Source organism: Onychomys torridus, chromosome 7 (assembly GCF_903995425.1).
Source record: "Onychomys torridus chromosome 7, mOncTor1.1, whole genome shotgun sequence".
In the NCBI taxonomy this organism is placed as follows: domain Eukaryota; kingdom Metazoa; phylum Chordata; class Mammalia; order Rodentia; family Cricetidae; genus Onychomys; species Onychomys torridus.
In genome coordinates, this window is record NC_050449.1 from 56,970,827 (window position 1) to 56,997,932 (window position 27,106).

The 27,106-nt window shown below is 40.5% G+C and overlaps 1 protein-coding gene across 4 annotated transcripts in view; it reads right to left on the reverse strand.

Moving 5' to 3' along the window:
• Iqch (IQ motif containing H) overlaps positions 1-27,106 on the reverse strand; it is a 183,321-nt gene that overhangs the window by 67,691 nt on the left and 88,524 nt on the right. For all 4 annotated transcript variants that reach the window (XM_036193329.1, XM_036193330.1, XM_036193328.1 and 1 more), the window contains 4 exons: positions 18,423-18,506; positions 14,488-14,663; positions 6,553-6,825; positions 1,200-1,391 (listed from right to left, as the gene is read on the reverse strand). In XM_036193329.1, coding sequence (XP_036049222.1) covers positions 1,200-1,391; positions 6,553-6,825; positions 14,488-14,663; positions 18,423-18,506 — 725 coding nt within the window. The remainder of the gene's footprint in view (positions 1-1,199; positions 1,392-6,552; positions 6,826-14,487; positions 14,664-18,422; positions 18,507-27,106) is intronic.

Genomic DNA, 27,106 nt, shown 5'->3' on the forward strand with positions numbered 1-27,106 from the left:
TTTAAAATAAAAGTGCTAGACTTTTTCATGGTTTAAACTCAACAGCTTTGCTTCACGAAGATAAAATCCAGTTCAAAGAGAACGTAAGAGAAACCTCTATTGGTCTCAAAATTAAATACATTTTCTTTGCTTTATTTTTTTTCTAGAAGAGTAATTCACTTTGGTATCCTTTAAATAATATGTAAAGAGCTAGCCATGACAGGTACTGCATTTAGTCCGTTCACTGTTGGAGGGGGAAGAAAGCCCAGAATAGATCATGGGGAGAACCGACCCATTTGTTAAAAGGAACTCTCCCTCCTGACTGTTCTCTAGATTCATTCATCATTTCACTTGCCCAGGAGTAATGTGGTTCCCACCAGTGTGCCCCTTCTTCTCTATCACTTGTGTCTTGATTCATAGACTTCTGTAGTGGGATGCGCAAAGCAGATGCAAATCACTGCAAGGCCCACCGCTATGCATGCTGGGAGGAAAGGGAGTTTGCCTGTCAATTTCCTTTTTTGTAGTAGGGCAGGCAAAACAAGGTAGTGTGATAAATAGAAGCTGGGTGTAAGGATACAAAGTGGGACAGTGTTTAGAGGTCAGGTTAAACATTAAACCATGTACAAATATCAAGCAAAATTGAAGCAGACTGAGGTTGTATAATTCATTTCACCAAACTGTGTGGAAAGATTTACACACCTCCACTCATAGCCTGAGACCCTGAACCTACTACTCAGCTTTTTCTAGAAGTTCTCTTCTGGGGTCTTTTCTTCTCTCAGCATTTCATAGGGACTAGCAGTTACATAGATTTCTTTAGAGTGTCTTCAAAAACATGGCTCCTGACAGAATGCTATTTTACATAAGCTTACAATGACCACCATTTGCTAGTAGAATTCCTCATAATAAAACACAGCTAGCTTAATCACCATGGTTGGCAGAAGCACAGGAACTGCTTGGGGCAGATGCTAAGATTTGTAATGCTACCTGACTATGGCCTTTTAGCATTCCTTAGGTATTATAATCAGTTTGAGGTGTGAAAAAAGATGTTTTGACCCCCCAACTGGACATTTAAGTAACACAATAAGTCCATTCATATTGTTTGTTAGGACTAAGACCCGGGAAAGGCTCTGCTGATAGATGACAGGGCTAAGTCTGGGAGAAAGGATCTTATCTCCCGACTGTCCACAGCACTGTGGCTTAAGTCGCCACTGAACACTCACTTGCGCCCACTTCTTCTTCCAGTCTTCACGGCCATATCGTCTACTCTCCTTTAGCGCCCACTTGTAGCACTCCAGGTAGGAAGGGATGTCACAGAATGCCGTCCCGTTTCCTCCAAATTCCATGTTCATTTTGAAGACCCAGCGTCGGACTTGCAGGTGGTCAGTCACCAACTGGCCCAATTGTTCTATCATCTGTGGGGCAACGGTACAGAACACAACAAAGCGGGTTTCCTTTCTGTCATAGCAGCTTGGCTGTGGTGCTAAGAGTGTATCTCTACACAGTCTGTTTATCAGGCTCCCTTCCACCAATTAGGACAGATTCAGGAAGTCTGAAGTGATGTATGATACAAAGAAATCACTAGCAATGGGATAAAAAGCCATGTTTAAAATGCAGTTGTATTTGTGAGAAATTAAAAAACTATTATTGCTGACTTGTGAGGAAAAAAGAAAAGACATTTTAAACATGTATAATTGGACCCTGGAATTGTCACCTTTCTTTCTCAGTAACTTAGGAGTTTGGTTATTGTGTCTTCAAATGATTGTTTTAATAATGTCAAGACTATAAAAATATAGTCCTAAAAACTTTGTTGAGCTTTTAATACTGTAACCTAAAATAACTAAGTACTATAATGTGGAAGACATTTTTCCTCACTAGCATACATTTGTTTGGCCAATTGGCCAAGTTGCCTGTAATTGTGACATGAATGAATGTATTATAAAGATAGCTGAGAGAAAAACATTTGCAGATCACAATGAGGAGGGTAGACCTGGGAGGACTGGGAAGCGAAGGTGATCAGGGGACATTATGTGAAATTCCAAAATAATCAAGAAAAATATTATATTGGGAAAAAAGCTTTTATTTTTAGGATTTAAAATGGAAAAAAATCTAAAACTTAAAACAACAACAACAAAAACCACTTTCAGAAACAGCCTTCCTGGAATTGCAGCTGTCCTGTATTAGATATGAAACAATACTCTCTCAATAACTAGGATTAAACAAATGAAATTTTAAGGGATCAAAAATCCATGTTTTAATTATAAAATGATAGTAAGAACAATAGTAGCTAACATTACGTAGGAACTGGCCCTTGTTGCATGCATTCTCTATATGAGTTTCCCATTTAATATAATAACCTACGACAAAGGCATCATTAGTATTTCCATTTAATACATAAGGAGAGGCTGACTGACTTGAGTGACTTGTCTATGATAATACAGCACTGAGTGGCAGAGCAGGGCTTCTCCTGGATTGCTTTGACTCCAAATCCTACACTCATTCCCTCTTTGTGGGGCTTCGTATCCAAGCCTTCAGGTAGCTGGAGAAGGGTGAAGTGTAGAGAGAGGGCAGAGGAGGGATCAGAGAAACAACTTGCTTCCAAGTCAGTAAGTCACTTGTACTGTGTTTGAATCAGACAAAAGTTTCTGTCGCAAGATTATTAATTCTATGTAAGAACGTTTTATTTCAACTTTGAAGAAAACCAGTTCATTAGATTATGAAATGACTTTGTTGTCTGTACTTCCCAAAGGCAACAAAACAGCACTAGTTCATTGTGTCCCCTATACCTACCCATGCCCATGCTGTGGCATCCTATACTTGACAGTAATATTCTGATTCTCTATTGTCTTAGTCAGGGTTATCATTGCTGTGACGACTTGAGGAGAAAAGGGTTTATACTGCTTACGCTTCTACATCACTGTCCATCATTGAAGGATGTCCATTATGACAGGAACTCAAACAGGGCAGGAACCTGGAGGCAGAAGCTGATGCAGAAGCCATCGAGGGGTGCTGCTTACTGGCTTGTTCTTTATGGTTTTCTCAGTCTGATTGCTTATAGAACCCAGGACTGCCAGCACAGAGGTGGCTCCACTCACAATGGGCTGGGCCGTCCCACATCAATCACTAATTAAGAAAATGCCTAACAGGCTTGCCTACAGCCCAATCTTATGAAGGCACTTTCTCAATTGAGTTCCTTGCTCTCAGATGACTATAGTTTTGTCAAGTTGACATAAAATTATGCAGCACATCTATTCTTTTGACTACCAAATGGATTTTTATTTTTTAACTACAGAGTTTGAAAGCACTGAAGACTAATGGTCCTGCTGACGTCTAGAACTGCAAAGTTATAAAATGGTTTTGTTTAAAGGCATGCTATGTTATCCTGAATTGTGTCTATTTAGCAAATGATTTGGGGGATGCTACATGACATTGCAGTGTGGAAGAGATACCAAAATAGCCACACTTGGGGTTTCCAGAAAGCTCATACAACTACAGGTTATTCAATAAAGGTGAAAATGAAATTGTCTCAGCTCTCTAGTATTGAGTACTATTTATTGATAATTTGGATGTTTAAATTATAAGGGCTCTGGTCTACAAACAATATGGCTGTGAGCACAGCCAAAGAAGGTTTCTACTGTGTCTTCCAAGGTTGCGCCCCTTCTTTCCGCAGTCAGCTATATTCTGTATTTGGCCATATCTTGTCATGATCTGTGTGTTCTATGATCACAAGTTATAGTAGTGCTGGTTAGTCTCCTCATATTGGCTAAAAAGTTATTTTGCTAGATTAAGAAAAGGTGTTCCAGCATAGCCTTAAAAAATGGTGTATTTAGATATATTATATACTTGGAAGCTTCAAATACTAACAGAATTAGTATGTGTTTCCTCCAAATCCTATTATTTGTTGCTTCTGAGAGTCCTATAAATGGGTGCCTGTGGCAGGATCCCTACAGAAACGAAAACGATCAATAGTATTGTAAAGACTACACCACTGGAAGAATTATGTGCTATCTTTAAGTGAAAATTGAACAGTGCTTTAAAACAGCATTGCCAGTTTTGATTATTTAACCAAAGCTGTCAATATTTCATACAAAGCGCACGCCAGAAAGGGACTTACATGGTTATTTTATGGATCAAAACAGGAAATGCTCACTGTGCTGTGCTAGATTAAAAAAACTCAGTCATAAACCACAAGACTTTATGCTATTTCCAAACATTTATCATTTTTTGTTTGAATCTGTTTTTAAAAATGTAATATATTTTTAGTTGTGATTCATTTTATATTGGTGAAGAGTAAAAGCAGAAAAATTACACTGTGAAACTCCAACTAAGACCCAAGAATACGTATTAACCTAAGTTAAAGTAATCACAGCTTTCCCCCACTTTAAATTTGCAATACACATCAATAAAAAGTCAAGATTGATTCATCACCATCTGCAGATTCAAAATGCTGACACCCTCTGATTGATTAGGTAGAGCTATTACTATCTGGAAAAGCCTCAATGGGTACTTCAGTTCTTGCTGACCTCAGATGCATGTGTTCCAAACAATCAGAGAACCCAGATACAACTTGGCTTACTGCTATACCATTGATACATACTATATGTCAAATAACATCCTTCAAATCTGGGGGTCTCTGAGAAGGGTTTTAATCCTATGTCTGAATATTAGAACTAGACTGTAGTTGGAGATTGTTTTGATATATGTAATTTTACCTATGTAAACTATGGGGGAAGTGCTGTGGATATCGCTCTGTGTAAATAAAGTTCTGATTGGCCAGTGGCCAGGCAGGAAGTATAGGTGGGACAAGAGAGAAGAGAATTCTGGGAAGTAGAAGGCTGGAGACAGACAGCACCAGCCGCCGCCGTGAAAAGTAACATGTAAAGACACTGGTAAGCCACAAGCCACGTGGCAAAGTATAGACTAACAGAAATGGGTTAATTTAAGATAGAAGAAGTAGATAACAAGAAGCCTGCCACGGCCATACAGTTTGTAAACAATATAAGTCTCTGTGTGCTTTCTTGGTTGGGTCTGAGCGACTGTGGGACTGGCGGGTAAGAGAGATTTGTCCTGACTGTGGGCCAGTCAGGAAAACTCAAACTACACTAGACAGAGTTTGTATTGTATTAAATGTGCCTGCACCTTTAACCACAATTAATGTATAAAGTTCTAAAATATTTTAGAGCATAGATTGCCTGTGTTATTATCAATGAAGATGAAACTAAAACTCAATACAAATTTTACACATGCATTTTAAAGACATGAAGATTGTTTAGTGTAGTATGTGCATTCAGCTGTATCATTTAAAAATCTATTTCTCCCATATTAAGGCTCTCAGCCAAAACATTCTATTAGGAAACAGAATCAAGCAATCCACCTAGGTACCTTCAAATTCCAGTGGAAGTTAATGATGGTGGCAGTCTCTCCGGGTCTCCTCAACTAAAATCCCAGACTGTTTCTGCTTTGAGCCAAATGTTGGCCAGGAACTCTCTCTAGCAAGACTCAACACTTGAGGGCAGCATGATGGATTTATAGTGTCTTCAAAGTAGCTTTCTAATGTGTGATTAGCTCAAAGGCTTTATTTTGTTCTCAGGGGCCCTGCTGTGAGGAGCATCCAGACTAAGCAGAGAGTAGAGGGAGAGGGAGATCCCCAAATCTGACACTTACTCACTGCCTCTACCTTTATGGGTCCTTCATTGTCCAAGAAGAAGGGAAAAGAGATAATTTGTGATTGTCTCAGATAACTGGTCAAGAGAAATTCAGAAGTAGGGGTTAGGAAATGTTACCAGCCAGCAGTTTGTCTTTGAATTGTCTTTATTATGTAAACAGATGGCGTTTACATGGTAGAATACCTGCTGGAGCTAAATCAGAAGGAGAACATTTCTAGAGGCCAATGGAACAGTGCAGAGCCACAGACTGCGTCCAAGGGAAAACCAGAAGTAGTTTATTCCTGAGGCCATCTCACTTCCTGTTTCCCCTACTCTTTTCCGAGCCATTCCTGAATAGCCGAAGTATTATCAGAGTCAAGGATGTGTTCAGTGCTCTGAAGTCTCCCACGCACTCTCTAAAGCTTCCAAACCCACTTCTTGGCCAAAACACACTCTTAATAAATGTGATGATAAACTAATAGATATTAAGGCATCAAATACTGACAGTAGATTAATTCCTATGATTAATTTTAGCAGCATTCCAAAAGGTAGAAATTTTGAAAATTCTAGTAATTTCTATAATAAGGCCTCCAGGTCTGGTAGTTCAGACATGCAATCATAGATTCTGGGGAACCATGAATTTAAAGCCAGCCTGTGCAACTTAGTGAAACTTTGTCTAAAAAAGTTAAAAGAGAGCTAAGGATAAAACCTCATAGTACTTACCTACCATGTGAGAAGCCCTGGGTTCAATTCACAGTATGGGAAACAGACAAACAGAAACCAAAAATACTTGAAGGCATAATGTAGATAGATCTCTTCAGGGCAACTCAAGCATTCACACATTCTTCACTGGACAGGACTGGACAGGATTACCTAAAGTTGTACAATGTCAAGGGGATAGAAGACACTTGAACAGAGGCACCCTACATACCTGTTGGTAAGTATAGATATCGGATATTCCAGGAGGCACTGGCACATTAGCACTGTCAAAGAGCCGTTTACTTCCGGACTTGGCACTGTAAAGGTGAGCCAGCTCAGGCTCTGAGCCCAGGATGGGTACATTCAACATATCAGCCACAGCTAAATCGTCTCTGTGGAGGAGCCCACCCACGATGTAGGCGTCTTTTCCTTGGATGAGATTTTTTATTCTTTTGATTGCCTTGGGACTGTACAGCAGGTGAGTGGCCAGGCACATGTGATGCTTCTGGAGGACAATCAAATCACCCTTCTTAAAAGGTATCTTTTTCTAGTCCCTACCCCAATTTGTAATGTGGTACATAATAAATACATTATTAATAGCAGGCTGGGTTATGACCTATCCTGTTGTTTAGCGGTTTAAATTGATAAAAGCTGTTGGGGTGAGGTTCCATAATCGTTCACATCTTTAGTGTGTTGGAAATAGGCTCACTGGGAATAGAACTAATTACTACACATCTGTATTTATTTGATCCACGTGGAATTATCCTTCTGTCAGAAGGAAAAGAGGCTGGCGGCCTTTGGATAATAGTGATTCATCTCCACAACACTTCTGGCATGGTTTAACACTAAAGCGTCTGGAAAATCAATAGAAAAAAATGAAGGAAAAAGCCCCATAGTGTTCTCTTCTATATAGACTCTATATAGACTCCTAATCTGGCAATGCTTTCAATGTTTCCAAAGGAGAAAGGCATTTGATTTGATCTCCTCCCCCAAGTTCTCCCCCCAAATCCTTTTCTGAGAACATATGCTTTACAGTGATTACCAGAATTCTAGCCAACACTTTGGAAAGCACTCAGGAATAGAAAATATTTGAAAATTACAGCAAGACTCAAATTTCTTTTCCAATACAAACTTTTTAAAAATCCTATTTTGACTGGGTAGACATAGTTCAGCAATGCCTGGGAGGGTCTTGTTCAATTAAACAAGTAATTCTGTTCGTATCCAGCAAGGTAGAAAACAGCCAGGTGGTCAGCACATGCCTCATACACCGAGTTCAGTTTTCAAGGAGTTGGACAGCACATACAAGACTCTCTCTCTCTCTCTCTCTCTCTCTCTCTCTCTCTCTCTGTCTCTCTCTCTCTCTCTTCCTCCCTCCCTCCCCTCTCCTCTCTCTCTTCTCTTTCCACTGTTTTAATCTATATCAAAATCAATTCTCTTCTACAAGCTTCCATTTCCTCCTCCGTAAGATGAGTGTAACTGTCCCAGCCTTAGGATGTTGTGGATTGGATGAGACAGTGCACTGTGAAGTACTTGCACTAGTACGTGGGCATGGTGCACACTGAGTGAGTGTCAGAAGAGCAGTCATGAAAAGAAGTGTGGGGTGAAGGCATGGGGAGGTTTTGAGAAGGTTGAGATGGGCATGGAAAAGCCATTGCCCAAGGATGGAATGGAAGACTAGAGCCGTCAACTAAGTCTACTGCTGTACTGCTGTACTGCTGTACTGCTGCACTGGGTTTAGAGAAGACAGCGTGGAACCCAATAAAGTGCTGGGAGTTTGCAGTCAAGGACATCTGACTGAGACTCCATGAGCCCATTTCTTTATGTGTCAAACTAGAATAAAAAAAATTACCTGCCTGCTGGAGTTGCTCCAAGGCTGAAATAAGATCATGAACATGTATAACATTGGGCCAATAGTCCATAAATGATTGTATTATTGACTATTATTTTTATGGAGAAAATCCTCTTTTAAAAATAAAACCATAAGAGCCAGGCATGGTGGCACACAGCTTTAATCCCAGCACTCAGGAGGGAGGCAGAGGCAGGCGGATCTCTGTGAGTTTGAGGCTGGTCTGGTCTACAGAGAGAGTTCCAGGACAGCAAGGGCTGTTACATAGGGAAACCCTGTCTCGAAAAACCAATAAATAAATAAGTAAATAAATAAATAAAGTAAAACCATTAAAATGTCATGTAAATAATATAGTGCAAAGGTACTGGATGCTTGAGGAATTGAAGGGGTTTTAGAAGGCGGTACCTTACAATTTAAAGGAAAATGTATTTATCTAAACACAAAGATCTGAAGAACTGTGAATGACTGTGTTTAAGAACGTCCAATGCACCCATTCTTAAATGGTTGCAGGATATAACTTACAAGTGTGCAAGCAAGATATTTGACCTAGGAAAGGCCCTGGCTCTCAGTCTTAAATGCATCTGCAGCTTGCTGGGTGATTTAGAATAGGGCTGCTTAAACTGTTTCTTGCTTCTCACTCCTTCTCACTCCATGAGATTTTTGTTTTGTTTTGTTTTTTGAAACAGGGTTTCTCTGTATAGTTTTGGTGCCTGTACTGGATCTTGCTCTGTAGACCAGGCTGGCCTCGAACTCACAGAGATCTGCCTGGCTCTGCCTCCCAAGTGCTGGGATTAAAGGCGTGTGCCACCACTACCTGGCTCCCATGAGAAATTTTTATGTGACTCCAAATGTTTGTAAATAGTTATACAAATCAAACTTTTATTGATAATAAATCACAAATTTATTTTAAAACAATTCTTTGGTATATGCATACTTTTACCACTTATTAAAGATGAAAGCAAATTCATATGCTAATGAGATTATGATTGTTCATTTTTTACAAAAAAATTAAGTCTTTGCTGAATATTTGATACTGTAAGGCATAGGACATCTTCAATATTTTCTCAGATCAGTATTTTTATTTTATAGTCATCAATGTTGAAAATGCTACTTTGCATAAATACATAATACAAAATGCCAAAAGTGTGTTTAGGGACATTTCAGAAATTACTGGAAATTCTGTTCTAATCCCAAGCCAAAATTAATTGAATAATTTTAAAAACTATAACTCAGTCAGAAACTCAACAGCCTGTTAAATACATTTTTGATTTATGTGTATGGGTGTGTGCCCATGTGAGCTTATGTGCACCATGTTCATTTGTGCAGGGCGCCATGGAGGCAGAAGAGTGCATGAGAGCCCCTCCAACTGGAGTTACAGGTATTATGAGCCGCCATGGGGGTGCTGGGAACCTAACCCAGGGCTCTGGGAGAGCAGGAAGTGCTCCTAACAGTTGAGCCATCTTTCCAGCCTCTCAAACAGCAAGTTTTAAAAATCAAGCAGTCTCACAGCATACAAGGCAAAGACACAAACTTGATACTTGCTTGCTGGGGAACGGTGGTAGGAAAGTATCAAATGCCTTTGATTTCTGTAATTAAATCATACTCTTAGAAAAGCGGAAAAGTATGTATGTACAGTGTGTTTGTTAGGTTTTGTTGACTTAACACAAGCTAGAGTTATCTGGGTAGAGGAACCTCAGTTAAGAAAATGCCTCTGCCGGGCGTTGGTGGCGCACGCCTTTAATCCCAGCACTTGGGAGGCAGAGACAGGCAGATCTCTGTGAGTTTGAGGCCAACCTGGTCTACAAAGTGAGTTCCAGTAAAGGCACAAAGGTACACAGAGAGACCCTGTCTCGAAAAAAAAAAAAAAAAAAAAGAAAAAAAATGAAAAAAGAAAAGAAAGAAAGAAAGTAAGAAAGAAAATGCCTCCATCAGATTGGCCTGTAGGTAAGCCTAAGAGGCATTTTATTGATTGAGGGCCCACACTGCTGCTCTTGCAGAGGACCTGGTTTAAGTTTCCAACAATCACATGGTAGCACACAACTGCCTCACTAGGGGTGATGCCACCCTTGGGCAGGTGGTCCTGAATTGTAGAAAAAAGCAAGTTGGGCAAGTCACAGAAAGCAAGCTAGTAAGCAGCATATCCTCAATGGTCTCTGTTTCTAATTCTTCCCTCCGGGTTCCTGCCTTCAGTTTCTGCACAGACTTTCCTTCAGAATAGACTATAAACTCTAAGATGAAATAAACCCTCTCCTCTCCAAGTTGCTTGTGGACATGGCGTTCATCATAGCAATAGAAACCCTATGACATGGAGTAAAAACACTGCAATTCATAACACACCATAGTCTCCAGGTGAGCAGATGTGTTTTAGGCAGTGTTAGTTGGCACTGTTTGGGACTGGAGGATGGTTCGGTGGTTAAGAGCATTCGCTGCTCTTGCAAAAGACTTGGGTTACGTTCACAGCAATCACATGGTGGCTTACAAGTGCCTGAAACTCAAGTTTCGGTGGATCTGATGCCCTCTTCTGGCTTCCATGGGCATCAGGCACAGATGTGGTGCAGAGACATACATGCAGGCCAAACACTCATACATATAAAAAATACAAGCAACATTTCAATGGACATTTGTTTGCCATGAATGCATACATAATGTAAAGTGCACAAGTTGTATGGTTGGAATTGAGGCTACAGAACATTTGTGTCATGTGACATAAACAAAAATGTGTTGGATTCATTAGGATTTGATTTTGAATTAATTATTGGTCATAGAATGTTAAAAAACATTTTCACAGCCTTCACATTTGGTTTGTAACCCAGAGTTAAGAAGTTGGGGCATAGAACACTCTGCCTTTCTGAAACTCAGCTCCTTATATTCAAGTGAGAGGTTGGACAAGAAGTCTCTAAGGTCCTTCCATCTCTGAAAGAATTCCTAAGTATAGCCAGAGTGCTTCCATATTTATTATGGAATGTGTCCAGATCTTCTGCTGGGATGAGGAAAGTTCTAAGGTAGATGGTAGTAATGCTTATACAATGTCAATGCACGTAACACTCCTGAACTGTCCCTTTAAAAATGTCTGAGACAGCAAAATTTTATTATGTACATAGTTTACCGTAGTAAGAAAAGGGAAAAACCCAGAGATCCTCTGAGAAAAATTAGATAATTTACTATGGGACCCATCCTCCAAGCCAGGAGTTTAAGTCTAAGCCTCTTAGGTCCATACAGTATTACTTTTCTAACATAATCTAAGTTCAACACTTCAGATACAACTTCTGAGAGGGACAGTTCTAGGCAAGCTGGCGGCATCCATTAGACACAGTGGATGCTGGCACTGTGGGTGTGGTCACTTGGCTTGTCCATCACCTAGCCTCCTGCTCGCTCAACTGCTCTCCTTTGCCCACAATCACCTCAGTGTGGAAGTGTGAGACAAAGGAAGCACATCCAGAGCGGCTGACATGAGTTACAAGAGGGTATCTGATGATAGATTGACAAGTTCAGAGCTGGGTCTGGAAAGACAGTTCAACGGGTAAAACCACTGACTGCTTTTCCAGAGGACTCAAGTTCAGTTCCCAGCACCCACACCAGGTGGCTCACAACAACTCTAGCCCTGGGGATCCAACAACCTCTTCCAGTCTTGGTGAGCACCCACACATGCACACATACAAAATTAAAAATAAACTACACTTTTAAAATAGAACTTCAGAGTCTTTGTCACCCCACCTCTCATTTGATCCCCACCACAGTCCTTGCTATGAGATGAATGATTTGTTTAAAGTCACATGGCTCTGACCATGAAGTAGAGGATTTGAACTGTTAGCACGGTTGGTGTGCTACAGTTACTTACTTTGCTCATCTTACAAAGTGAGAAGTGGAGGCCTGTGGGTTTATGGACTATGAAGAGGGGAAAGCAGATACTGCAATCAAGTTCTAACTCTGAGGACATGTCCAGCCAGGGTACATTTCCGTCTCCTCTAGATTTATGTATCTCTGTCAACAAGTATTCTCTCTAGCTCCATGTCTTTCTGGGCATGCCTTAAGTCTTCAGGCATGATGGTACCCTAGTATTATCTTCAGTATGTGCTTAATAAAGATTCAAATGTGCATAAGTGATGGCAGACGACACAATACTGTCCTTAGGTCTTATGAGGCCATTAGAGAAACTCAGCATCACCAGTTCCAGATAGCAAAGAACCATGGATGACAAAGATCTAACATGTTCCTAATGCCCTTCCTTGTGGCTACATTCATTTTTACCACCACTTATTTCTTATTTTTGACCTGAGACAAAGATAGTTGTTTAGAATGTCTTCATAAACATTAAAATGCTTCAAAATAGACATGATGACTTTTATACAAGCACACTTACCATTACAAAGTCTAGCTTTACAGAGTAACTTGGAGAGATGCACAAACAGATTTTTGGCACGCTTTAAGAACTCTCCTCAAAGCCATCCATTTGAATGAAAATCAGCACTGACACCATCTCCCAGACCCATTAAAAAGAGAGAAAGCAATAGCTAAACAGGCGCAGAATCAGTTTGAAAGTGAGGGTTTAATTTCTGTGTTTTAAAAAGTTGATTGCCTATGAGTGATTAATCACTCAAATCATTTGAATTTAAGCTCCAAGCAACAATATTAAGTACTTCAAACCTTGCCTACCTGATTCTGCTCACCAAGATGCAGACCTGCACTGGCTGGAGCTGAGGCTGTCCAGGGTGCCAGCTGCCTGGCTCTAGCCTGGAAGTGGGAAAGGGGACTGCAAGGGCAACCTTCTCAGAGTGAGGACTATAGACTTGGAGAGGACTTTGGAATTACCCAATCCATCACCCCATTTCATAGATGAAGAACAGAGAACAAGAGAGCTCAGGAGCCTTGCCCAAGGCCACTGGGTCATCCACAAACAAAACAGTCATTCCCATGTGTAATAGTGACCCAGAGGAGACAGATTTCGGTTCACACTCTGGCCCTACCAGGGACACTGAACTAGAAAATGAGTTTTGGTTTCTGCAGCAATAAAAGGTGACTTCTGTGTTGCTGCATTTTGTGAGGCTCAAACAAGAAAATGCATGCAGAGTCCGAGAAATGTTACTTTACCTACTCTCCTAATCCCAACCCCTTCCCTTGCCCATACCTCCCAGTGTCTGCAGGCATTGCAGATGCACACACGCTCTTTACTGGCAGACAGCAGCTGTTAGCTTGAGTTTCTGGCTCTGAGAATATCAACAGTTTAACTAAACACAAGTGGGTTTTGGTGTTTTTCTTCTTTGCTTCCTAACATAAACATCAACTGCCATTGAGGGCATGAGATAGCAAGGAAGCACCAGAGATCCCTACTTTTGATGGAGGATATGAAAGATTCCAAGAGCATAAATAAGTTGTGATAGTTTGTACCTGTCCTCCCTTTCCACAACCAGATGTGCCAATGAAGCAAAGCTAAGCAGAACACTATAGGAATACTGAGGTGTCCTCTAATGAGAGAAGAGGTGGATGCAGAAGATGCTGAGCATAGACAAAGCAGCATGCCTCCCCTGCAGCCCTCCTGGGGTTTAATCCCCCTCTCTGCCACCACTCTGTCTGGCTGACTAAGGTGTTCCTCATCTAGAAATGGAGAGTGCTATCTACTGGCAAATGCAGCCTTTCTTTTTTAAAACAAACTTCAAAATTGGTAGTCTATTAGATAAAAAATGTGGGAGGGGATTAAGTTCTTTCAAAAACCTAGAAAAGTCCCCTTCAAATCATTTGTTGTACTGCCTTTGACTAGAACACTGCCTTCCTGGGTCCATTAATGTCTTAGTAACTCTTGTACAGATATGAGAGTCCATTCTATCCATTAAAAATCAGTCTGTTAAAATGTGAACCTTGTTCATTCAGAACCATGTGATATGAGCATCAGGTTCACTTCCCCAAAGAACGAAAGTAACAAGGAGTACCTGTGGGAAAGGCAGAAATTTGGGGCCCTGGTCCACTTTCTCTCCCTGAGTAGTTTTATGGCTGCATAGGCCTGGCCAAACTTTTACTGTCCTGGTGAACTCCACATAAATTAAGAAAAAGGAGTGATAAATGTTATAAATCTACCTATTTGATTATACTTCCCAGTAGCTGCAATTAGGCTTCTGCTACAGAGAAACTGGGCAGGGGCAGCTCAGCTAAGTTTGAAAGTTAAACTGTGGTATTTATTTCCTACAGTCCAACTAGTAGTCTAATCAGCAAAGCTGTTAAACTTGCAATAATATTTCACTGATGTGTACCAGAGCGTTGCAAGTTATAAAATTTCCAATTTAATTTTACTGCATCCCTGAAGCCATAGTAATTAGAAGACAAACTCACAGTGAAGATGTTTACAGCTTCAGGGGTGATAATTCTGAACCTGTTCTGCAGGTCACTCCTATCCTCATAGTTCCCCGATACGACAGCTGCTTGTAGACTCAAGAGTTTTTTGTAGTACAGCCTTAACTCATCATTCATGGGATGAGAGCAGATGTAGATGACATTGACATTGGCATCTAAGAAATAATTGGCACAATGTTAATTACTGAAGTAAAGGTAAATGACATGATGAACTCTGGCATCCAATTGATGCTACAGTAGTTTAAACAAAGAGCATAACCAAAAGCCACAGCCAAGTGAGTTTGGACGGGCTCTGCATGTGTCTCCACGATCTAAAGCAGCCCTGCCGCACCTCATCATTTCTCTAAAGGAAAGAAGACACCACCACCAACAAAATGCAGACGACTTTGAGGGAACGTGGAAGTAAACTTCCAGATAATGCACAGCGACTAACTAAACCATTTCCTTTAGCACTGTTGGGAAGGTATTCCATTCAGGTCAGCAAATTATAAAGCAGAGCTATTAACTTTAAGAAGCTGATGAGATTTCAATGGCGTTCTCTGCTTGGATTGACATGGCCAGTTCAGGGAAGGTCTTGACAAAATAAATGGGCTGATTATGACCAGCAGTGATTCCTTCAGGAACCACAGTATCCCAGCTCCAGCCCCAGAGAGGACTATTTTGCTTCAGTAGCACATCTAGTGGTTCCTGGTCCAGGGAAAACACTGCCTCAATTGCTTTTTTCCTCAAGATGTTCGTAGTACACACATAGAAAAAGTCCCAATGGAACAGTGGGATGAGATGACTCACTCGGTGCTGCAGAACATTTTAAGGGCACATGGATGTAAATTAGCAGCTGATAGAGCTATTAATTCATTCATAAAATAGCTAACAAATACAAACAGGAAGAAAGCATTTGTCTTAACACTCCAGGAAACCTAGGGATCAACGTGACTGAGAAATGCCCTCGGGGAGCAACCTTTCCAAACACAAAGGTCAGACCAGGTACTCAGGGAAGCTCAGAGGAAGGAGCCAAGGGGACACTTCCAGCCCTCCCTCCTCTGAGATTTCTAGGGCCCTGGGAACATTATTTAACTTTTCTAAGCATTGGTTTCTTCATGTGTAAATGGGGGGTTGAATCACCTAGGTATAGCGTTCTGGAGTATTAAACGAAAGAAAAAATATTCTTGGTACAATATCTGGCACACAGGAAGTGTTGACCAAATGGTACAGCCAATGGTAACTCACTGCCATGCCCTCTGTACCTAGCTCCTTTTGATCAATCCCTTGATTTAATATGATGAAGTAGTATCATCTCCAGTCTCTGATAATTTTTCAATCTACCCATCCAAGCTCCTTTTTCATACCATTTTTCAATTTATCAATCCAAGCTCCTTTTTCATATTTTTCCCCCTGAGATGGGGTCTTATGTAGCCCAGGCTGGCCTTTAACTCACTATGTAACAGAGTCTGGCCTTGAACTCCTGATCCTCCCACCTCCACATCCTAAGTCCTGGTGTTGCAGGTTTTCAGGGCCAGGTCAGGTTTATTCAGCGCTGGGGATCAAACCCAAGGCTTTATATATGCTAGGCAAGCACTCTCCCAACTGAGTTCCACCCTCAGCATTCTCCAAGCTCCTTAAATTCTATATATCCTCCAGGTCACAGTACAGTGTAGACTACATAGGGATTATTCAATAAACGCTCATGGTTGGCTTGGGTTCGGAAGAATGAAGAGATTTAGATGGTTGAATGTTTTGCTCACTTAGTGAGTGAGATACATGGCAGGTAGAAGTTTTTCTCTACGGAGACAGAGTGGCTTTTAAACTGGCCCAGGAAAAGCATGGTAGGAAGTGCTACATATATGTAAATAGTTAGGATCTCCAATTTTATTTTGAAACTAGATTGCCATATAAACATCAAAATAAATTAGCTGAACAGAAAGTAATTGAATAACTTGTATCCAATTGCTGACTGGTCACATTCGTTATTGCTAGCCTTGTACTTTGGGGAAGAAACTAGTGTCCAAATTGAACTAGTGAGTATAAAAACCAAAAGTGTGTTGTCATTGTTATTGTGTGTGTTTTAAGAAAAGCATAAAAGAATAGGATATAAACAGCAAAAATAGGTATAGTAACAGAAGATGAATTTTACTTGGGAAGAAATATCTAGGCTTCAAATAATAAGAAATCAAGTTAATAATGTTGCTTTTCTTGTTCATTTCTGTCAGAGCAATACATATCACTAACTATAATATCCAGTGGAGTGGGGGTTCACTGTGAATCTACAAACACAATTAATTGACAGATAGTTATAAAAAGGAGCTGTTACAAAGATGAAACTTGCTTTGACTGGCAGTCAAAATCAGTTCCTCTCTTACTTATCCAGAAAAGGAAAAGTACCATCCTGACATCACAGCTGATATCCAGTATCAAGTCTTAACAGTGTGATCAGATTATCCTTCCTTCCCTCCTGAATAAGCAATAAAGCCATTACTCTTTACTAGTAATTAACAGAATAAAGGACTTTTATTCTTCCTCCCAAATCATTTATCATTTCTCCTTTTCTTTTTCTATTTTATTTCACAGGAAAGCACTTTTACCTTCACTAGCCACCTCTAAACTGCCCTCCTCTTGAAGAGGCTATGTGGTCACACTGCTACTTCAGAATGATAATGTGCTAGAAAAAGGCACAGTCTCTCAGAAATGCCCATAGTTGCAAAATTTTTCTTTGTAGGTACAGACTGAATTATTAGATTGTTGAAAATAGTAGCCTACTACTTTTTTCTTCCATAATGAGAAACTTCTATAAAAACACTCCTTTGTGATGGCTTGTACTATATATAGAAGGGTGTATAAAAAGCTGAGGAAAAAATTAATTCAAATAAATCAGAGTAAAGTCTGCCCTCTGCTGCACCTCAGTGGTCCCAGCCAGCCAGGCTTTTAGTTGAAGAGCTCAGCGATAACAAATCAATCTCACATCACTGAAGGGCTTGTTGTGTAATGCTGAAACACAGCATTGGTGCCTAGATAACAGATTAAAGCAATTATGCTATTATTATTTTAGGACACTGTAAATTTCTAGTACCGATGTATTTTTGTTACCAAATGGCATTTATAAAATAATAATGATGTTGAAATATCTATGAATCACGTAAAGTATGTCATTCCAGGGAGCCAGCTAAGTTGGCTATTGATAATATAAAATTCTTCCTCGTATTGCTTAAATAAGGGCCAAAGCAATTATATTTTAACAAGACAAAGAAGTTCTTATTAACTTCTAAAAATCTAATTTTTTATTTAACCCTTGATTTGGGGCCAGTTCCTCACAAACTGACTTGATTCATTGCATATGCTTTGTAATCTATATTTGTTTTTCCAGCCATGGTTGCAGCTTGGCCTTGACAGTCATGTATTTTTCTCTCCTGGATCCAGTTTGTGACTGAGGGCTGACTAAAACAGTACGAATTTGACATTTGCAAAGACATCTCCATCTGCCTAAGCCTGGATTTCTAGGAATTCCCTCCACAAAGCACTCCACATTTTCTCCGAATCTGCCTTTGCTACCCTCTTATTCTTATAAAGAAAACACAGCGCTCCACTCTTTGCACTCCTTCCCGGAAGGCAGGATAGACAATACTGACCAATGGAGAGTTTTGACCGATTCACTGAAAGGAGTAATAAGTCAAGATGATTTGAGTTCATCAGACAGAAACTGTTATTCAAAAAAGAATTAGAAAACTAATCAAGTAATTGTTCAAACATTTGAAGATTCAAATTGACTTCACTGTAAATCTATTACTTTAAACAAAATAATTATTTACCTTGCAAGTAGGTTAGAAAGCTAAGTTCTTTCCTTGTAGAGGAAAGAAAAAATATTTTACCAGTATCTACCCAAAAGTTGCAGACAGTCATTGATGTAAAAAGATTTACTGTACCTAGGATGTCACACATTCTCCCCAGCTGCATGTTCTGCTGTATGTCCAAGTCAGAAATGTGTTCTCGCACAGACTGGTCATATCCTAAAAGGCAAAGTGTCAAAACAGAAATAGCACATCAATATAGCACACATGGGAATTTCAAACTGTCACAGTCGGCATTTTTAGGGTCAAAAAATTTCTCCTCTTCAGCCTCTTGCAGAAATAGTAAAGTCCTAGGATCATAGTCTGTGTTTCTCAAGGACTAAGCATTGAAGATGTGCTGCACAGCACGTTCTGCAACAGAGCTCCCTGTCCTTTCAATACCAACAAAGCTCCCGAGAATCAAGATTACAAATGCATGGAGGAAACGTCTACCGTTTAACACGAATGTTCTGAAGGACATCTGAAAGTGTTAGGCTCAGATTTAAGGGATTGTTTTGGCTTTAAAATCATACAGCACTTTGAAGTTGGACCCCGAGTCATTCTATACAGGGTTCAGTCAACCCCCTTACTGTCAGAAACATGTATTTAAGAACTCACATATCAAAGAAGCACACTCTGCTCCCAATCAGAACTTTTAACCTTCAAAGGGTGAGAAAGGTGAAGCATTTACTCCGTCCGTACTAAGAAAGTCCTGTGGTTCCTTTTGTTTTTACTGGAGATGGGGCAGAGGGAAAACACATATGTATTACCACTGTCCAGAAATGCCCGCAAAAAGAAGGAATAGCTTCTGCTTTAATGTCAGGACTTAAAACAGTGGATCCAAACATGAACTTGAAAGGCATGCATCCTCACAGGCAGGAACATTTTGAGAGAGACTTCCATGCCTCCTTGTGGTTACTGAGCCCAAACACATGTCTGTGTGTAAATGCTATAAAAAAAGGGGCTTTACAGATGAATGCAAGATACAACACACATTTCCTTTTCGGCATAAGGAAAACTATAGCAATTCAGGCACAGGGCTCCAGACCAAAGGAACACTGATAACTGCCTCTTTGCTGATCTGAAAAGCAAAGGGTTTTCTGTAGTTCATCTGAAAGTCACTCTTTGGTTTTTCTGCAACATGAACCTAAGAATCAGAGAGACAGAAGCACCAATGGATGATTGGAGTCATTTTAGAAAACGACTATTAATTTCTCTAATAATTTAGAGAGCCACTCCACATATGAAAGTGAGCAGAGGTAGATACAATTTCAGTGTTATTTATATGCATGGTTATGATATTGTAATGCTTGTAATTTTGTGTATCTACAATCAGTCTATCTACATACATCTATCTTTATTCAGGTGAATGTCTTAAAAGACATATTAGCGAATAATATATATTGAGGCAATAAGAAGATAAGGGAAATGCTTAAGGAATAAAGTGTGATTTCAAAACATGCCTGAGACTATTCCATGACTACATCTTCTTTCAAAGGTAAAGATAAAAGGTAGCGCGATATTTCTAGTTAAGATGATCCAATTTAAAATGTAAAAGATGTTTAATCACTTTGTGGCCACATGTGCAGTATGTGAGAAAGTGTGTTTCATTCACGTGTTTGAGGTCAGTCTTCCAACAAATTACCTGACACCTCTTTTACCACTGACCAGGGATGCATATTTAACATATATACAGAGCTATGAGAAATGGTTACTTATTCCTGTGCATATGCCCATTTCCTGTTAGCAATCTCAGAACACTGTTATAGAGAATCACATGAAGTAACAGATATAAAGACATTTTGGAAATTTCAAAGTAGTATAAAATATGAGGTATTTCAATGTTATGAGGTGTGTGTACTGCCAAAGCACAGGACACATTCTGTGATAAGCAATATGGACATTGTGTGACATGCAATGTATACATCAGCAATAAAGCAAAAGTTGGGAGTCAATATTTTAGATTTATAATGTGAGAGTGTGTATGCATATGTGTGCATGTGTGTGTCTATGTATGTTACATATATCCAGGTACCCCAGAGGCCAGGAAAGAGTATCAGATCCCTTGGAGCCAGAGTTACAGGCAGTTGTGAGCTGCCTGATGTGGGTGCTGGGAACTGAACTCAGGACCTCTGGAAGAGCAGCAAGTGCTCTTAACGACTGAGCCATCTCGCCAACCCCAGGAAATCAGGTTTAGGTTTTCTTTGGTTTTAAAGCTAAGTTTATTTTTACGTTTTGTACATCCACACAGTATATGTATTGGTAACCAGTGAAAACTGCTGACAGTGCTGGCGGCATAGGTTAAATACAGTGGTGACTTAACCAGGCGAGCATCAGCAAGGATTCTGGGGCTTTGGGATGTTAAGCAGCATGTCCTGTGTCAATGAGACATCATACTTCAATATAACTGCAAAGTATAGTTATCAAAAGTCAGATAGGAACACTGGGGTCTGATAAGCCATCAGCCTCAACTTTGTCCTGTTACAGAGAAAGAAACCAGGGATTAGTGCTCTGTCCAGGGTCACCTAAATCTGTAAATTCTTATGTATTTCAGCTACTTCAGATTTTGCTCTTATGACCAATTTAAACACATAACATACAAGAAAAGATCCTCAAATGGTAGCAGAGAAGTATAGGAGGGAAAACAGTTTTTTATAATTTTTCTACATTAATTTCCTATTTTTGTGGCAGGTATCTTAATGCCAGAATCTGTGGATATGCTAGGCTATGTGCAAGGGGAAATACAGTTGTTAACCTTGACCTCAAAATAAAGAGATCGTTCTGCATTTTCTGGCTACACCTGAAAAGACAGGTGTCCTTAAGAGTAGGGGCAGGGAGGCAGAAGAGTTGGCAGTTAGGGATGTGATAATACAAGGAAGGCACAGAGAGCTGCAATGCTGTCAGCCTTACAGATGGAGAGGGGATCAAGAACCTCTGTGCATTCTTCTGTGGATAATGTCTACAAGTTTGAAAGGAACCCTATTTTCCCATCAGGCCTCCAGCCAAAACTACCGTTCTACTGCAGCTTTCAGCCCCTTTAGACTCTCAGCCACTCAACTGTAATAGCCTACATTTATATTAAAAAAAAATAAAGCATTACCTATATGCATGTGCGCGCGTGCACACGTGTGTGTGTGTGTGTGTGTGTGTGTGTGTGTGTGTGTGTGTGTGTGTGTGTGTGTGTAAGGGCAGAAGAGGGTATCTGGCCCCAGAAGCTGGAGTTGCAGGTGGCTGGGAGTTGCTCACCATGTGTGCAGGGAACTGAACTGCTCTGCAGGAGCAGGAAACACTCCCCCTGCTGAGCTGGCTCTCCAGGTTCTATTTGCTCTGTTTTAGGACATCAGTTCTGCACACTGTCCATCTTCCCTTGCTTCCACTAAGATCCACCCTTATAAGACATCTTGCCTTCCTTTTTACCTTTGCCTGAAAGATGAGAGGGCCAAGGTTCCTGGCACATGCTACGAAATCATTAAGTGTTCCCATCATTAATAAGTATTTCCTAACCTCAGATGAGCCAAACTGAAATTATCAAAAGGAACTTCATTTAAATCTGAGAACATTATTATTACTGTAACCACAAACGTATCTGAATACAGCTTCTTTTATGACAGGCCCTTGTATCTCATACCCCTTCCTTTTTTTCCTTCCTTTCTCTCCTCTCTCTTTCCCCCTTTCCTTTCTTTGTGTATGGTGATTGTATGTGTACAATGTGTGTGCCTGTGGGGGGATAGGCCAGAGGTTGAGGCTGGCTGTCTTGCTCTGCTGTCTTCTACCCTATTTTATGAGGCAGGGTCTCACTGAACCTGTGGTTCACAGTGTTGGCTAGACTGGGGGGTCAGTGAACTCCTAGGTACCCGTCCGTCTCCACCATCTCTCCCCTAGTGCTTGAGGTAGTCTGTCTGGGATTGCACACTCAGGTGTTTAGGCAGCAAGCCTTTGCCCACTGAGCTAGCTCCCCACCCTACCACTCTGCTGTGGATTGCACACTCAGGTGTTTAGGCAGCAAGCCTTTGCCCACTGAGCTAGCTCCCCACCCTACCACTCTGTGTGGTCCACGTTGGTTCTTGGCCTCTTTTCACTATCATCTTCCTGTATGCTTAATCTTCACCTCTTACAAACTGTACCAGTGTAGTTCCTTTGCTTGTTACTCATATCTGTCTCTCTGCACTCCTCCATCACTCCAGCCCTATAACAAGACCATAGACCAGAGAACAGACAGAAACTTGAGGAATCCAGCCAACTGAGTGAACAAAATGTGCCTGAAGATCTTACTTAAAGACGTAATCATGCAATCCTCAGGCCCTTTCCTCGAGGGGTCTCTTCATCCTCATCCTTTCAACTCTACAATTTCATTCTTTAATCTAGAGAATTTGTGGTCAGTTTAAAAAATGACAAGATGGATTTGTGAGATTTTCTGGGTCTTTGACATCATAGAAAAATCCAGAAGTGGCAGAAAGGAGCCCTCTTTCTCCCTCTTCACTCTGGAGGAGCCTGATTTCTTTCCTTATAGCTATTTTTATCACCTGCAAACCATTCCCAGTGGTTTTGGTTTTTTGTTTGTTTGTTTGTTGTTGTTGAACAGGGTCATACTATATATTCCTGGTTGGCCTGTGTGAACTGGGGTGGCCTTGAACTCACAGAGATTTGCCTGCACCTGCCTCCTGAGAGCTGGGATAAAAGTGAGCACCACCATGGCCAGCTAGTTCCCAGTTTTATAGAATGTTCCATCTTGTCCCAAGTAAGTAGTTGAGCACATGACTGTCCTACTCCACATCCAAGAAGGACACTGCTAAGCTGCCTCTCTAAAGTCACCCCATAGTTCTGGTCTGTTATTGAATCTGTGATGTCATTGTTGGTTACTGGCAACGGTTTCTCTGTACTCACCGCTGCTTTCTCTGCCTGCCCCGAAGCTTCCACAAACACCTAGCCGCTGAAGCCAACTGTTTCTTTGCAACCCGAAGGCTACTTCTTCCAGCCCTGGCTTTTCTTTTGGTACAACCCCAGAAATTAAGAATGCAGCCAAAGGCCGTGTGAGACAAACTGGCGTGCCTCCGTGGAAGGCATCGGTGTGGCAGCCGGTCACGTGATGTTGATTACCCTGTGGTTGACTTTAAGCTCCTCCTTTCCTTAAGCACTCTCCCTACAGTGGTACTCAAGGCAGAGGAGTTGAGGATGGGCTCCTGGTGACCAACTACTTGTTTACCCATCCACACATAAGTCATCTAAGTTAGATGGTCCTATGTAGTATTCCAGCCTTTTCCCCATTTTGAGCCATAACTGGTGATGTTGGACACATCACATCCTACCAGTGGCTCACAATGTTATAACAGCTGTACTAGTAACTCCTTTCCTTCTCTAGTCTCAAGAAAGCATGTTGGGTAGAAGCTGAGCAAGACAGACATTATTACAGAGGCAGCCTGAAACTGCTCCCATTGGTTAAAAACGCTTTGACATTCCAATAGTTAAAAATAAAAAGCTCTACATGATAGACCTCACAGATGCCCGCGAAGTGTCTTGTAATGATCCAGAGACCTATGATACAGACAGTCGGGTTGTAGCCATGTTTTAGTGACTTGGACCAATATGAAAGCACAAGATTTGAGAGAGCAGGGATTGGAACCAAAGGTTGAGAGAGGCCCCAGCTGAGCCGTTTATATCAGTGTGCAGTGCCAGTTAGTTAAAATGGATAGTTGTCTTTTGGAGACAGTGGAAAAAGATTAGAGGATATTATTATGAAGGTATAATAAACACAGTATTTATATTTGCTAAGTTTTAAAAACGTGCTCAAACAGATTCACTTTCAAGAGATGGCATTTTCTGTTGTTCCAGCTAAAGCATTAGAATCTCACATTATGTCAGGGGCTCTGAGGGCACTGAGACCATTTTGGGGGCACTACAAGGTCAAAACTATTTTCAAAATGATTTTGAGAAGTTATTTGCCTTTTTCAAGGCAACCAATTCCCTGTAAGTCCTGAAACATAGAGAATTTATTGGTGCCCAGTGTCCACATTAAAGCCAACATGTAACACCAGCACAGCTAAGGTTAGTCCAAAGTCAGAGAAGAATGTATACAATTATTTGAAAAGACTATAAAACATTCTTCCCTTTTCCAAATATTTAATCTCTATAGGGTCAGATTTTCTATGTTTCAATCTAAACAACACAGGTAGCAGGCTGAATACAGAAACATGAGAATCCAGCCACGTTCTGTTAAGAGATCCGCAAACTTACCAAACTAACCATGCTTTTTAAAAAATGGTTATTGTTTTTATACAGTCAACACTGATAATGGGTTTATTAGTTAGTTTCTTACTTTCTCAGTTTCTTTCCTTCCTCCTTTCTAACTCTGTCTCTGTCTCTCCCTCTCCAGAGGGAGACAGAATCTTGCTTTGAAGCCCAAGCTGACTTCAAATTCTCAATCCTCCTGCCTCTGCATCTCAGTGCTGGTGTTACAATCAGTACAGCGAATGATGACAGACAGAATTAACCGAAAGTTCCTTAGGGTCTTCAAGTATCATTTTAAGAACCATTGAACATAGTCCAATATTTTAATGACAATTATGAAGGAGGTTTCAAATATTAGATTTTAATTTAGTATATTACCTTTATTTTAATGCCTATCCTAATACTACTCCAGTTAATGAAAATTCTATGAGCTAGTGACAGCCACTTAGAACCCACTTCAGTGCCCTTTCTAGGTATTATGGTTCAGTGTTGGGCAGCTCAAGACCGACTGCTTATCTTCATATTATGGAATCACTGGCCAGTTCTGATCAAACCTACAAATGAGTATTAACTTAGATTACTTGTCTTAATACAACATGGATAATACAAATATGTTTTAATTTTTGTGTGTGCTATGAAGAAAATAAATGTTTGTGTTCTTTGTCTTATCTTAAAAGACCTGGATATCTCTAGGAAAAGCCATCAGGGAGATCTTGACTGTACAGCTTTCTGACATAAGGCTCTAGTGTGGCATCTCCATAGCTTATTTATAGACTCCATACCACCTGCCAAAATATATGTTGAAGCCAGTGAAGACTGGCAGGGAAGCTCCAACTTCTTGCCCCAAAGTGTAAGGATCAAAATCTACTGAATCTTTGAGTTGGTAACAGAAAAATGGGAGTGGAGAGGTGTGCTGTGCTTAGAGGCTCAGGACAGACTGACCTTCCTCTGTGCCCTTGGTAGTGGTTGTGGGCCACCTGCCTCGCTCACAAGGGAACTCTGCCTTCGCTCCTGGGTTGGGAAGGGAGGTAACTACAGCTAGGAAGCAACCTTTCCATCAGCCTTTGAGGTAGCCTGTGGTCATGTGCACACCAAAGTCCTCTTATCTTTCCCCCCAGGCTTTTGCAGTAGTACAGGCCAGCTGAAGAATGTTGTCTATGAACTTTACAAGAACTGTATTCACAATGTTTCTGGAATGAAATATTTTGGAGCCCCCTAATTGTGTTAAAGTTGAGAATAGTTTGCTGAACTAATGCCCAGAGGAAAAATAAAACTATGTACATAATTTGTAGCCATTAAATCAATTGGGCAGTTGGCAATGAATAAAAGATTACATAGAGGCAAGCCCAGCACTTCAGTGTGCCTTCCTTTGCCTTGGAGGAGAGAGAGAGAGAGAGGAGACTCACTGCTGGGAGCTGATTGGCCTCCAGTGGCCCCAGAGTTCAGGTGGAAGGAACCACAGAGCTTAATACGTGGCACATCCCACTTCATTGCAATGTATTTTTAAATGTCACTGGATTTAGGAATAGCACCAGTTGATGTATTGTAACAAAGAGGTGCAAGGGATAAGTTCAAAGTGGAGAAAATAACCGAATTAAAGGAACCACCAGCAGTGTAAGATGGCAGGTTTAGTTAGACCTCTTTTTTTTTTTCTAGAGAAATTAGGATTCTTTGTTGTGCTTCTTTCTTCTTTGACTGATAGATTATGCTTAAAATAGACTCGAGTTTTCTATTCGTGCTATGAAGCATAGAAGATTATTTTGTTATAATTATATTTCATTAATAAAAATGATGAAAATATGCAATATCCAATTAAGAGATCAGCCTACATTTTTATCTTATGAAATTACAAGGCCAATCAGTTTCTATGGACAATTAGTCAATTATGCTCCACCTTCCGTGTAGGTTAAAAATAGCTACAAATATTTGTCACTTCTAGGAATACTACCTGAAATACTAACAGTCAATCAGATTTGTAACTCTTCTTTTCAACTGCAATATATAATGTCATAATATTACTATTTTCAAACTATAGATTTAAAAATACATTCTAGTATTTTGCAGTAAAAATGTCACTGACAGGCCATCTTTTCTGTATTTGGAGAATGCAATCACTGCTTGGCTGCAAAGCCAGAGCAGACAGTCAAATGTCCCCAACAGTAAGATGCTGTACACCTTCCAGTACTCCACCTTAAGAGCAGATGAGTGCGTACAGCCCCACCTGGCTAGCAGCATGGTGTGATTGCCTCTCATGGTCCTGCCATGAGTGCCCGTGGAGGAAGAAGCCAGACAGTCTAGAGCGGCTGGAAGGGTTTGCCTGAGCCGGACGGCCCTCCCAAAACGATCTTGACTAGTGAATCGAACCTACCTGCATTCTGGAAGCAAAGTTATTATACTGAATAGGTTGGGTGGATTTTTTGTTTGATTTTTTTTTTCCTTCAATGTACTTAGGAAAAACAAGTTTCACTTCCATTTTTATGAACTGGCCCATGAGACAAAGAAGCCATTTTGTATCTGTCTGAAATCTTTGTGTATTCCCACAGGAAAGTGGCAAA